The 15870-nt window shown below is 37.6% G+C and overlaps 1 protein-coding gene across 2 annotated transcripts in view; it reads right to left on the reverse strand.

Moving 5' to 3' along the window:
* LOC133607627 (neurexin-2-like) overlaps positions 1-15870 on the reverse strand; it is a 416009-nt gene that overhangs the window by 35087 nt on the left and 365052 nt on the right. For both annotated transcript variants that reach the window (XM_061962447.1, XM_061962448.1), the window contains one exon: positions 6163-6344. In XM_061962447.1, the coding sequence (XP_061818431.1) occupies positions 6163-6344 (182 nt within the window). The remainder of the gene's footprint in view (positions 1-6162; positions 6345-15870) is intronic.

A 15870-nucleotide genomic window follows, 5' to 3' on the forward strand; every position in this document is an offset into this window, starting at 1 on the left:
GACTAAGTTTGTGGTCAAAAGTTTACACCAATTTGCCACACAGATGCTCCTTCGGTAGGTGAATGTTTCAATTGTATTAAGAGAAATGTTGCATGTTTTCCTCCAACTACATTTTCGCTCAGTCATTATGTTATACAGTTGGAACTTATAAACTTAGAATATAAGGCCATTCATGTCAGCAATTCAAATTCAAATGTGAAACTAATATGTGATGTTAACTCATTACATGCAGAATGACATATGTCAAGCCTTTATGTACCATATTTTTCGGAGTATAAATCGCACCGGAGTATAAGTCGCACCTGCCGAAAATGCATAATAAAGAAGGAAAAAAACATATATAAGTCGCACTGGAGCCCGGCAAAACTATGAAAAAAACTGCCACTTATAGTCCGAAAAATACGGTATTATAATTTTGATGATCATGGCTTACAGTTTAAAAAAAAATAAATAAAGGTTTTAATTTTAAGGTTTTCATAAGCTGTAAGCAATAAACATCAAACATTATATCAAAATAAGGTTCAAAATATCTAATATTGCATGCCATGAGCCCATGTCATCATATTAGTTTCACCTTTTAACTCTAAACAAACCTTTGCACGACATATTGCACGGTATAGTTGCTAGGTAGATGACAAAGATTTTTTAAAGTTTTAAAAAGGTTACAAAAAATTAACATTCTTGTGTAATTTTTACATGTTTTCTTTTGTTAAATTCTCCAGAATTTAAACAAAAAAAATCTATTTTCAAAAGTTTTTTTTCTATGCTATGTGCCTCTTAAGACCTCACTGTTGGCTTTGTAAGGTCATGTTTGCGCTAAAATAAACAAAAATGATGCTAATCCATCTGTTTGTTATCTTTTTTTCCAAAATAAGAATCGATAAGAGAACCGATAAAGAACCGAATTGTTAAGCAGAATGGAAAGTGAAATCGGAACCCGGAAAAATCTTATCAATTCCAATCCCTAACCAAAACACATCAATTTAATTTGTTTTAATCAGCCTCTTAATTCATCCAGCAACTATAAAAGCATAAAAAAAGATACTGCTGAATAAACCATAGGCCTAATATTGAGTTATTTCTGTCATTCCAAATATGTTGACACACACATAGGCCAGATAATTATCTGTTCGTCTGTCTTTGCTGCGTGATCACCACTTTTCTCACAGCCGTGTGTGTAACTGGGCCAGTTTGCACGAAGATGACAAACGTGCTGAATAAAGACGCAAAATAGTGCCCGCAGAACTGTTTCAGCCTTGATAAATCACATTGCACGTGCTGAATAAATCATATTTGCATCTCTTTATGTATTGTGGCATCTCTTTAAGTATTGTGAGCATGCTGATGATCAGCCAATATTCTGCATATTCATGAAGACAGACACGCACATTTTCCCTCTGTATTTTGCTCACTTAAAGGGGCTGTTTGCAACATTTACACAAATGCCTAGAGGGTGCTAACTTTCCAATGTGTTTTAAGTCTTATATCCCGCCCGTTTTCCAGGACATATCTATGTGCGTACGTAACACGTACACGCGTTTTAGCTTTAGGTGTTGTTAGCTATTAATACTGATTTGGATAGTTCGCGTGAGCTGTCATTGAATGTATATTCTACCATAACAACATCATGGCTGCAAATTGTTTGTTGTTTCTCTTGGACAGCTTTTGTATGTGTTGAGACGGATGGAGTGACCGCCTTGAACACCAATCATTTTTTTCGGACCAGTAAACATTTTTTTTTTTACATAAACTTAGCGATTCTGTTAGACGGAAGCACACAAAGTCAACGTCTTAATGTATCATATTGTAGGTGGAAGGGAATTATATTTATATAGCGCTTTTCTCAAGTGACTCAAAGCGCTTTACATAGTGAAACCCAATATCTAAGTTACATTTTTAAACCAGTGTGGGTGGCACTGGGAGCAGGTGGGTAAAGTGTCTTGCCCAAGTACACAACGGCAGTGACTAGGATGGCGGAAGCGGGGATCGAACCTGCAACCCTCAAGTTGCTGGCACAGCCGCTCTACCAACCAAGCTATACCGCGATATATATTAATATACACATACAAATATATATATACACACACATATATATATACACACACATATGTATATATATGCATACATATATATACAGTATATACACATATGTATATATATATATATATATATATATATATATATATATATATATATATATATATATATGTATATATATATATATATACATATATATATATATATATATATATATATATGTATATATATATATATATATACATATATATATATGTATATATATATATATATATACATATATATATATATATATATATATATATATATATATATATATATATAGTAGTATATATATATATATATATATATATATGTATATATATACTAGGGGTGTAACGGTACACAATAATTTTGGTTCAGTACATACCTCGGTTTAGAGGTCACGGTTCGATTCATTTCCGGTACAATAAGAAAACAACAAAATATAAATTTTTGGGTTATTTATTTACCAAATTTGCAAAATCTTCCACCAAAAATATTTTCTTAGTGAAATATTTGATGTGAAGTAATGGGAACCTTGGATAGGTCAATAGTTCATAATAACATTGGTTTTGATTCAATATTATGTTTTGAGCAATGACAGTTTGAAAGAAAAAAAAAATAGCTTTGTTTTATTAGTCAACATTGCAACATTTTCTAAATTACATTTAACCTTTAAGCTTTTTTATTTCACTTTTGTTATGTTTTTGTTTTTTTTCAATAGTATTTTTAGAATGTGCCGTGGGCCTTTAAAACATTAGCTGTGGGCCGCAAATGGCCTCCAGGGCACACTTTTGACACCCCTGCTATAGATAATAAAAAATTAAATCTGATAAATCTATGGATAAAAAGCAGAGCCTGGCGACGCATGCACGTTTATCATAGCTCTCTCTGTCTCTGCCCCACCCTCACGAATGTTGCTGTGCGCACAATTTGTTTTGTTTTTAACTCCTTCTTAACCCATTGAAAATACACGCAACCCTCACTCAAAATTTTGGACATTTGAGGCATTTAAGAAACTCCGCCCTGACAGCTCCGCAAAAGAGGACATGTACGGTGAAAAGAGGACGTATGGTTAGTCAATCGTAGCCCGTTAGCTGCTAGCATGCCGTGTGTTGTGCCTCGGTGTGCATTGTTTACACAACGTGCGTTACGCTACTTAATATGTCCGTGTGGAAACTCGTTCGGTACACATCCGAACCGAACCGGAACCCCCGTACCGAAACGGTTCAATACAAATACACGTACCGTTACACCCCTAATATATACATAAATGTATATATATATATATACATACCGTATTTTTCGGACTATAAGTCGCAGTTTTTTTCATAGTTTGGCCAGGGGTGCGATTTATACTCAGGAGCGACTTATGTGTGAAATTATTAACACATTACCGTAAAATATTAAATAATATTATTTAGCTCATTCACGTAAGAGACTAGACGTATAAGATTTCATCAGATTTAGCGATTAGGAGTGACAGATTGTTTGGTAAACGTATAGCATGTTCTATATGTTATAGTTATTTGAATGACTCTTACCATAATATGTTACGTTAACATACCAGGCACGTTCTCAGTTGGTTATTTATGCCACATATAACGTACACTTATTCAGCCTGTTGTTCATTATTCTTTTTTTTATTTTAAATTGCCTTTCAAATGTCTATGCTTGGTGTTGGGTTTCATAAAAAAAAAATTCCCCAAAAAATGCGACTTATACTCCAGTGCGACTTATATATGTTTTTTTCCTTCTTTATTATGCATTTTCGGCCGGTGCGACTTATACTGCGGAGCGACTTATACTCCGAAAAATACGGTACATATATACACATATGTATATGTATATATACAAAAAAAAAAAAAAAAAAAAAAAAATATATATATATATACAGGTAAAAGCCAGTAAATTAGAATATTTTGAAAAACTTGATTTATTTCAGTAATTGCATTCAAAAGGTGTAACTTGTACATTATATTTATTCATTGCACACAGACTGATGCATTCAAATGTTTATTTCATTTAATTTTGATGATTTGAAGTGGCAACAAATGAAAATCCAAAATTCTGTGTGTCACAAAATTAGAATATTACTTAAGGCTAATACAAAAAAGGGATTTTTAGAAATATTGGCCAACTGAAAAGTATGAAAATGAAAAATATGAGCATGTACAATACTCAATACTTGGTTGGAGCTCCTTTTGCCTCAATTACTGCGTTAATGCGGCGTGGCATGGAGTCGATGAGTTTCTGGCACTGCTCAGGTGTTATGAGAGCCCAGGTTGCTCTGATAGTGGCCTTCAACTCTTCTGCGTTTTTGGGTCTGGCATTCTGCATCTTCCTTTTCACAATACCCCACAGATTTTCTATGGGGCTAAGGTCAGGGGAGTTGGCGGGCCAATTTAGAACAGAAATACCATGGTCCGTAAACCAGGCACGGGTAGATTTTGCGCTGTGTGCAGGCGCCAAGTCCTGTTGGAACTTGAAATCTCCATCTCCATAGAGCAGGTCAGCAGCAGGAAGCATGAAGTGCTCTAAAACTTGCTGGTAGACGGCTGCGTTGACCCTGGATCTCAGGAAACAGAGTGGACCGACACCAGCAGATGACATGGCACCCCAAACCATCACTGATGGTGGAAACTTTACACTAGACTTCAGGCAACGTGGATCCTGTGCCTCTCCTGTCTTCCTCCAGACTCTGGGACCTCGATTTCCAAAGGAAATGCAAAATTTGCATGGTTGGGTGATGGTTTGGGGTGCCATGTCATCTGCTGGTGTCGGTCCACTCTGTTTCCTGAGATCCAGGGTCAACGCAGCCGTCTACCAGCAAGTTTTAGAGCACTTCATGCTTCCTGCTGCTGACCTGCTCTATGGAGATGGAGATTTCAAGTTCCAACAGGACTTGGCGCCTGCACACAGCGCAAAATCTACCCGTGCCTGGTTTACGGACCATGGTATTTCTGTTCTAAATTGGCCCGCCAACTTCCCTGACCTTAGCCCCATAGAAAATCTGTGGGGTATTGTGAAAAGGAAGATGCAGAATGCCAGACCCAAAAACGCAGAAGAGTTGAAGGCCACTATCAGAGCAACCTGGGCTCTCATAACACCTGAGCAGTGCCAGAAACTCATCGACTCCATGCCACGCCGCATTAACGCAGTAATTGAGGCAAAAGGAGCTCCAACCAAGTATTGAGTATTGTACATGCTCATATTTTTCATTTTCATACTTTTCAGTTGGCCAACATTTCTAAAAATCCTTTTTTTGTATTAGCCTTAAGTAATATTCTAATTTTGTGACACACGGAATTTTGGATTTTCATTTGTTGCCACTTCAAATCATCAAAATTAAATGAAATAAACATTTGAATGCATCAGTCTGTGTGCAATGAATAAATATAATGTACAAGTTACACCTTTTGAATGCAATTACTGAAATAAATCAAGTTTTTCAAAATATTCTAATTTACTGGCTTTTACCTGTATATATATATAAACACACACATAAATATATAAACACACACACATATACATATATATATATATATATATATATATATATATATATATATATATATAGAGAGAGAGAGAGAGATACCTGTATATATAGCCTAAACCCTGGCCAAATTAATTTTATGGCCCCTGAGTAAAACATTTTGGAAACCCCTGCTCTAGATTGTCCTTCTGTTCACATGCTTTTGTTGTCCTTGCAGCCCCTCCCTGGTGAAGTTGTTTGGGAGATGTCCAATAAAGCGAAAGTAACACACACGCACAGTCGATACTATGTGTGTACGTGTTTGCAAAGATACAAACACAGAGTGTATTTATTGTGTTGTGTCCTTGAAGGGAAATAAGTGACCAGGCAGTGAGACTCCCTGTGCATTCCACTCTCCTTTCAGGTGGAAAATAGTTCCTTTGCAACTAGCTACAGGAGATGCTTGGATTAGGGAATTTCCTGTGTTGATGTTATTACAACATTTATAACCACAAGTGTGTTCATATTCACTCTGAGTAATTCACATAATGACCAGTTCTGAACACAATTCCAAAATCAGGATGAATAACGTCAACCTTGCAGAGAAACTATTCCTTTCAAACACTCACTATGTGCAGCTGAAGATAGTCTCCGAGCCCGTGGGTGCTCTCCACCCGCACCAAGATGGCGTCTTTCTGCAGGCTGCTGAAGCCCATGGCCAGTCGGTCGGCTCGGGTGCTAGGCCGCTCGTTAGGGGCCCAGGTGAACGTGATGAGAGCGCCTCCTTTCCCAAAGATGTACGTGGTTCCCGCTGCAGGGTGAAAAATACAGACGTGTAAACACTTTTTTTTCCACTTTAACATGATGGCTTTGTGTGCTTCCGTCTAACATGCTGGAGGACATCTTACTGTCCATTTCTTGCAAAAACAAAAGCATAATACAGAAGCTGGCTCAAGAAGTGAAAGTAAACCTGTGCTTATCTTTCTCTTGAATATGATTACAATTTACAAATTCATATCTTCTTCATAGGTGTTAATTTTCACATTTACAGATCATGCTGACAGGCTGGAATACATTTGGACAAATTAAGCGCCTTTGAATTTAATGCCACACCTCTAAAGCTTGTTAATGAGATATACATAGTGGTGATGAAATCGGCTTATGGTGTCAGAACGGCATCATCTTTTGTTTACTTGCACACATATAATTTCCCTATTGTGGGATAAATAAAGTCTATCCCATCTTTCTATTTGAGTGCAGCTCTGTGCAGACGTCTTCGTCTACCTTTGTGTTGGAAACGAGCCAGCTATTTTGACATTGCAGTTACTTTAATGAGGGAGTTTGTGCAACTTCACATTATTTTGCAATTGTGTTTTGAATATGTTCAGACAATATGTACAATTTGGAGTTCAAACAATCATCACTTCAGCTCCAAGAACATCTCAATGATAAAATACACAAGAGGAATATTTTGCTTAAACATTTTTTGGGTGTGTTTTTTATGATGCCACTAGTGATGTGATTGAGGAAATATGTGACCATAGAACCAAAAATGGAACTCACTGCAACATAGGACCAAGTCTGGCTGCTCCATATAATATGAGTAATTGCATTAGTTACATACTGTACATTAATTTGAACAACTTAAAATTAGGGATGTCCGATATTGGCTTTTTGCCGATATCCGATATTCCGATATTGTCCAACTCTTTAATTACCGATACCGATATCAACCGATACCGATATCAACCGATATATACAGTCGTGGAATTAACACATTATTATGACTAATTTGGACAACCATGTATGGTGAGGATAAGGTACTTTTCAAAAATATTAATAAAATAAGATGAATAAATTAAAAACATTTTCTTGAATAAAAAAGAAAGTAAAACAATATAAAAACAGCTACATAGAAACTAGTAATTCATGAAAATTAGTAACATTAACTGTTAAAGGTTAGTACTATTAGTGGACCAGCAGCACGCACAATCATGTGTGCTTACGGACTGTATCCCTTGCAGACTGTATTGATATATATTGATATACAATGTAGGAACCAGAATATTAATAACAGAAGGAAACAACCCTTTTGTGTGAATGAGTGTGAATGAGTGTAAATGGGGAAGGGAGGTTTTTTGGGTTGGTGCACTAATTGTAAGTGTATCTTGTGTTTTTTATGTTGATTTAATAAAACATAAAAAAAAAAAAACGATACGATAATAAAAAAAACGATACCGATAATTTCCGATATTACATTTTAACGCATTTATCGGCTGATAATATCGGCAGGCCGATATTATCGGACATCTCTACTTAAAATAAATATATATATATCACACAGCACTTATTAGTTCACACATACCTCTAAAAGGTGACAGTAGCGCTCTGCAAACCCCGTCTTGTTGTCTCCATCAGGCAGTAGGATTTACTTTACTGTGGTTTTATTTAGTTTTAATATTCACTTAACACTATATCAACAATATATAGGGAATGACTCCTTAGAATGTTCAAATGTTACTAAAACACCACCTGTATAGTGAATATGGGTTGTATGATAAATATGTTTTGAAATTAGAACCACAGGGAAGTATGGAGGTACATTTATCATGAATGTTTTTTTTTTATTTACTTTTTTAAAAACTAATACTAGTACTGGATAGTGTAAGGGTAGGACACACTAAATACATTTTTTTTTAAATTGTGAATTGTCTTTAAAGAAGACATTGATAAATGCTCAAACAGTGGTACCTCAGTGTTTGTACACAGCAGTGTTAATACGATACGACTTTCTACAAAAATTTCAGCTGTTTTTTTGTGCGGCATACCATCTCGGTTATCGTACGGCCAAACGTTGCGTGTAACAAACTAGTCCAGGGGTCGGGAACCTTTTTGGCTGAGAGAGCCATGAAAGCCAAATATTTTAAAATGTATTTCCGTGAGAGCCATATAATATTTTTTTTAACACTGAATACAACTAAATGCGTGCATTTTTAAGTAAGACCAACATTTTTAGAGTATAATAAGTCTCTCATTCTTTTTAATAACATTGTTATTCTGAAGCTAACCAATAATAAATAAAATACTTCTTACCATTAATGCGACTTCTTGAACAGGTGCAGTAGAAAACGAATGGATGGATTAAAATGCATGAAAATGTTTTATATTTTGAACGTTATTTTTAACACTGTGATTACCAGCGGAATTATTCAGTACTTATCCTGTTAAGCAATGTAAGCTAAGATTTATCTGAGAGCCAGATGCAGTCATCAAAAGAGCCACATCTGGCTCTAGAGCCATAGGTTCCCTACCCCTGAACTAGTCACTTTGCCCTTTTATCATTCCGCTGAATCGAGTACCAGAAGAAATAATCCAACTCAAACTTTTTTCACCAAGTACCACCTCAGAAAAAACTTGGCTCCCCAAGTACCACCATAATGGCCAACAATACAGTACAGTAGCGTAGTAGGCCAAAGTATTCATTAAAAACAAGGCAGAGGTTTTATATAACAAGTATTTAATATTGTTGGCCACTGTAACATTACACACAGATTGAACACTCGCACTGTGTTTGAATATGGGAAAATAAAACACTGTACTTTAACCAAGTGATTCCTTGGTGTACCACTATGGAGCATGTATATCACGTGCCACAGTTTTACTTACTCATTGATGACTCAGTTTCTGTGCTTTTTTTTTGGAGTACTACTAGAAAGTAACCCACCATTGCAAAGAAAGTTGCGAGTGCGAGCGCTTTGATAAAGAAACCATTAAATTCAAGAAATAACTATCAATCAATGCAGCTCTCCCCTCCCCTCTTCCCTCTCCACTCATCCCCGTCTTCACCAGTAAAACAACTTACACTGAGCCTAGTCTATAAAATCCGCTACACCTCCCTGATACCGAAGTACATGTCAAACTACTTCCTTAACGTAAATGACCGCCATAACCACAACACCAGGGGGAGCTCCACTAACCACGTTAAACCCAGATTCTGATCTAACAAAGGTCTTAACTCATTCTCTTTCTATGCCACATCAATGTGGAATGCGCTCCCAACAGGTATAAAAGAAAGGGCATCTCTATCCTCCTTCAAAACCGCAATAAAAGTACACCTCCAGGCAACTTCAACCCTAAACTAACACCCTCCCCGGATTGGTAATAATCAAATGTAAACAATCAAATGTAGATACTTTTCTTATGCCTTCTGATCTCTCTCTCTCTCTCTCCATGTCCACTACTTGCTGTACATATCCTACCAAGTCAGACCTACACTGTTTCAATATCCATTTCTCTGTTCTCAATTGTTGATGACTGATGATAACAACCAAACCTAACAACCCCCCCTCCACACCCCGAATTGTAAATAATGTAAATAATTCAATGTATACACCTGATGATTATCTTGTGTGATGACTGTATTATGATGATAGTACATATGATAGTATATATCTGTATCATGAATCAATTTAAGTGGACCCCGACTTAAACAAGTTGAAAAACTTATTCGGGTGTTACCATTTAGTGGTCAATTGTACGGAATATATACTTCACTGTGCAACCTACTAATAAAAGTCTCAATCAATCAAAAACCAATAAGAGTCTTCAACTAGGGTAAATGTGAGGGTAACACTTTAGTATGGGGAACATATTCACCATTAATTAGTTGCTTATTAACATGCAAATTAGTAACATATTGGCTCTTAATTAGTTATTATTAAGTACGTATTAATGCCTTATTCTGCATGGCCTTTTTATACAACTAACCCCAACTCTAACCCTAACCCTAACCCTCTAAATTAAGTCTTTGTTACTTAGAATATGTCCCCCATACTAAAGTGTTACCAACGTGAGGTTAAAAGTATTATCATTGTTTTCTGCATGTAAAACTACAATTATTCTCCATTAAATGTGTTTCACGTTAATACTTTTGGATGTCTGGATTGGACTAATAAGATTTAGCTTATACTTTATAGTAAAAAGCCGCTTCGGTTTTTGTACGATTTGATTTCCTCTGACCTTTTGGAGCGTATTCCACTTGTAAACCGAGGTATAGCGTTATACACAGTCATTCGAGCGCTGCTAAAAAGACGCTTTTAAAGAAAATCAAACTTTTGCTCAGTGGAGCCAAGTGACTTTTTTCAGGAGGTTAAACTAGGGCCGGGGAGCGATGCACTTTGGGGAGAGTTCAGAATTGAGCGACTGGCGGCAAACAGGGAGCGACATGGATGTCCTCGCTGTGGTAGTGAGACGTGAAAGCGGTGCACACCAGAGACAACAATTACCTCTGATAGCACAGAGGACATGCTTGTTATTACGGTGCGGCGCTTTAAACAAGCAATTGTGCCTGTAGGACGGTTGTTTTTCAATATGTGAATCAATAAAGCCAGGCACGAGGAGCACTCCAGACCTAATTGAAGCCTCAATTCATAGCATGTAAGAAGAGTTAAGTAGCCATCAGCGCGGTGTAATGGCCACTTGCCACAGAGGTTCCTTATTGATAGCAGCTAACTGCTGAATGATACTTAAAGACCTCCAAAGGCTTGAAATTACTTTGTGCTGACTTTGAATTTAATTAAAGGGCAGGTTCTCAGACTGTGTGGGTTTTCTTCTTACCCGGCTAATCTTAATTAATATCAGGGATTTGAAGTCAAATGTGAGTCTATGACATTAGTTACATGATGGAGTCACAGTAAGTGAGCTTTATTGCTTTCTTTGTTCTACTGAATGTTATCTCTATCTGGCCTTCCCCTAACCTCCTTTCTATTCACTAAAAATCACTTTTCACTCCTTTTCACTTCTTGGAGTGATTCACACAACCACACATTCCTTCTGGGGTGAGTACTCCATTACTCGCCATGCCATGGACGCAACACTAAGGGCTTGAATTACTAAAGGTTTGCGTGTACCAACACACGTGCAAAGCTGATCTATTAAAGGGGAACTGCCCTTTTTTGGAGGGAATTTTGCCTATCCTTATGAGCAGGGGTCCCCAAACTACGGCCCGCGGGCCGGATCCGGCCCCCCAGCATCCAAAATCCGGCCCACAGGAAGTCCCAAGTTTAAAAAAAAGTTTGTATTTATTATTATTATTTTTTTATCTTTCCTTTCTAATCCATTTTCTACCACTTGTTACTCTTGGTGTCTCCTAGCCGCTAAAGCAAATCATATTGTCTAAAAATTAATTTTCCCATCGATAACGTGACAATGTTAAATGTTGATGAACATCAATGTTAATTGATGTTAAATGACAAAACGGATTATAAAGACAATGTATATATGTATATATACATATACATATATATATATATATATATATATATATATATATATACATATACATATATATACATATATATATATATATATTTACATATATATATATATATATATATATATATATATATATATATATATATATATATATTTACATATATATATATATATATATATATATATATATATATATATATATATATATATATATATATATATATATATATATACATACAGCCTGGCCCCCGGCCAAATTCTTTTAACCCAATGCGGCCCCCGAGTCAAAAAGTTTGGGGACCCCTGCTTATGAGAAACAAGAAGACATAAGTTTACTTTTTTTTGCATTCTAACTCATAATAATCAGCTCATTCTAGGTGGCTTGCAATGCAGCTAATGAGAACAGTTCATTCTGCCTTTAAATCAATTTAAAAATGCATCCAAAAACCACCAACAATACTTCATTTATGTTCCGTAACCTGTGTAATAACCAAGCTGTTGCGACATTCTAAGAGCAGACACTTAAGAACTGTTTTTCTAGTGTAATAACACATCCAGGGCAGGAACTCCGTGATGCCTCAACGGACGCGTCTCTTTTCCTCTGCGCGATTTCCATGTCGACTTCTTTGACCAGTGGCGGGTTTAATTCTGCCTCGTATGGACCGCCTGAGTCTCATATGCAGAAGAGTGCTATACAACAGAGAGCATCACTGGGCCAAACAGGAGTTAAATCCAACGCACGTAGCAGCCTGAAACCCCGGATTTCCACTGAATGTGAAATGGCCACGGAACTGCACCCGCACGGCAGCGATTTTATGCATGTCAATGTGTCCGTTTCCACCGGAACGTCACCGGCATAGCGCTAAACATACGGAGCGCTTTTATATTTGCCAGACGCCGCAAGAAAATCTGTTCAATTCAGCCAAAAATGTGCTTGTGTTGGACAAAAAGTCATACTTACCATGAATTGATTTACGTGGACCCCGACTTAAACAAGTTGAAAAACTTATTTGGGTGTTACCATTTAGTGGTCAATTGTACGGAATATGTACTGTACTGTGCAACCTACTAATAAAAGTTTCAATCAATCAATCAATCAATCAATCAAGCACAAACACAAATTCAATTATCCGATTTACTTTCAAAATAAAATACTCTGTGTACACTTTCAACTGTCTGAATGGGAGGGCAAGGACATGAAGTTAACTTGTCAAAGGTTTTCGGACGTAATTTTTCCCTCCTTGACACACATGGATGAGGACATGCTGATTCTGGAGGTCCAAAATTAAAGAATAATATACAGGCAAATTCCGAGCAGCTATATGGGGACAGGAGTGTTACAGTTCAAACACCTGGTGCCTCTCACTCTGCTGTGCGCTCTGCTGAGCGTGCCCCGGGACACGCCCATGCCAGCTGCGCTCACTCAACAATCAACACACCTGACGCTGATGAGAGCTCCCCTGCCTTCTTAAGCCAGCGTGTCCTGCGTTTCAGTGCCAGAACGTAGCTACTTGTACCAGTACAGTAAGTCTTACACATCTCTAGCTTCCTCGCTCTTTGTGTTTCCCCTCCTTTATGCTCATTGTGTCTTGTCCTGTGTCGTCATCCAGCAGCCCCTCGTCATTACCTGGTTTCGAGCTGTGTGTTTCGTCTTCCCGGATCCCCTCTGGACTTCCTGCTGCCTTCCCGAATCTTGACCTCACGCCTTCCCCCGGACAACAACGCCTCGCTCCAGCCCCTGACCACCTGCCTGTCCCCGTACTTCCGAGCCTGCCTTGCCCTTTCCGGACTTCCGCATCGATCTCAACACGCATCTTCAACACTACCCGGTAACACTCTAAATATAATCGCTTCACATAGTCACACTATACATATTTGGATTAATCACACACATCATTCTTGTATATTAATAAACACGCTGCAAGCTAAATGACGTCCCTGCCGCCGTGCCGTCTCCTTCTCCACTGTACCGTTACGAGGAGGGCCTGTGCCAAATATCAGCTGATACAGGTACCAGGAAAGCAGCGGGAGTAGTGTTTGTTGTGACACGCTCGCCAGGGATGATGTTACTGTTGTATTGTCTCCTGCTACAAAAAATAAAGTTGTTTATCAAGGAAAAACTGTCATCAGTGTTGCCGTTCAGCACCTGTTAATAATGGCAGGACCGAATTTATTTGCTTCTGCTCCTCTGAATGGACAGAATAAACGGTTTGTGGTTCGCTTTATTACAACTTCCCTTATCGCGTGATTACCCGCCTATTCGTAAGATCTCGTAAAAGTCTGCGCTATTTTGCCGCAGGGTGGAGCCACAGCAGAACGATGGTGGGGATTGCCAGATTGTGAATGGCGGTGCTGTTCTGTGGCGGTTTCGCCCAGCAGCCGTTCTGCTTTCGGTGAAAATTCGAGGTAATCTGGATGTGCGAACGCCTCAGACTCCTCAAAGCTCTGTGCACTGACTGAAGAAGTCAGATGAGCTAAGCTAAGGTAAGAAAGTTTGATAACTTTGTGAACGCATAAGAATCCAATAAACTCTCAATATAGAATCAGTATTTTATTTAGCGACGCGAAGCGACGTTGTGTGCGGCTTTTGCAGTTTCTTAAACGCACTCAACTACACTAGTTTAATGAGAATGAAAACCGCATAAGGAAAAGACTCCTGGCAATGCACTAAATTATATAAAGCTCCAACATGTTATTGTCACTGTCGGCAAAAGAAAAAAAATATAACAAAATAAACAACTCTGTATTTAATTGAAAGTAATGCATATTAAAAATGTAATCATCCTTAGATTAATTATGAACGTGGACTTCAAACCATTGTTTTATTTAATGATTTTCCTGCCATGACATTTGGCCTTTGTGCCCTAAAAAGGTTGACGACACCAAAGGCCAAGTGGCCTTGTCAATAAAACGGTGAAATTCCAGGCCTGTTTAGCCCACATTTCATGTTTTGTTTGTTCACAGCTAGCTCGACGGCGCATGTGCTGCAGTTGTACTAACAAGCATGACGTGCTGCATTTATCATGATCAATATTATAGTGACTCACTCGATGGACAGCTGTGCGCTTGGTCAAGCTGGCCGGGGACATTTTTTTCCCAGTTGATTTTGGGTAAGCACTCCATTTATGTCAGCGTACCTTGGATCCAAGTGCCACATTTATTGACTCTCCCAGCTTCTGTCTGCTCAAGGATTTCACTGTGCTCGCTAAGCTTTGCTTAGCTGTCCAAAAAAAAAATTAAAAAGACATGTGTACTTGTCTCTCATAAGGATTGTGAATGATAGGTAAAGTTTCCACAAAAAGTGCAGTTCGGCCTTTAAATCTAAATTTAAAATTTAAATCTAAATCTTATTCTGCTCACTGTTAAGTGAGCAGAATAAGATCGTCGAAACGCCTACAATACTGGGCGGAGAAAATGACAAAAGACAATTATCCCCCAATAAATAAGGGAACGTGAACTAGAAAATGCCTTTTCGGTAGAAGTTGCGTGTGAATGCTGAAAAGCTGAACTGAAATGCTAACAGTTAGCACGCTACACAGATATCTTCAAGAAGGGATGTAACGATGTGAAAATGTCATAACACGGTTATTGTGACTAAAATTATCCCGGTTATCATTATTATCATGGTATTGTTGAATGTGCTCAAAAAGTACTTATACGCACACTAAAATATTTTAATCGTATTTAAATGTTTTCATAAAATTGATTGACACAGTAATATCATTTTATTGGCAGAATAAATACGAAATATTGTTCTGGCTTCTTAAGAGACACATTATTTTTGTGTATTATTATTTAAGTGTTCAAATATGTTTACCTTCTACTGTTATGTAAAGGTTTTAGTGTGTTTTTTTAAAAGATACATAAAAAAATGGATTTTGGGCACATCACTTCCGGTTCATGTGATATCAGGCGAGTTCAATTCCTGTAGTCAGTATTCCTTCGAGTATAGCTCGATCACTCTAAGATACATAATTGCCAACCCTCCCGGATTTTCAGGGAGACTCCCGAAATTCAGCGCCTCTCCCGAAAACCTCCCGGGACAAATTTTCTCCCGAAAATCT

Source organism: Nerophis lumbriciformis, linkage group LG09 (assembly GCF_033978685.3).
Source record: "Nerophis lumbriciformis linkage group LG09, RoL_Nlum_v2.1, whole genome shotgun sequence".
Lineage (NCBI taxonomy): Eukaryota > Metazoa > Chordata > Actinopteri > Syngnathiformes > Syngnathidae > Nerophis > Nerophis lumbriciformis.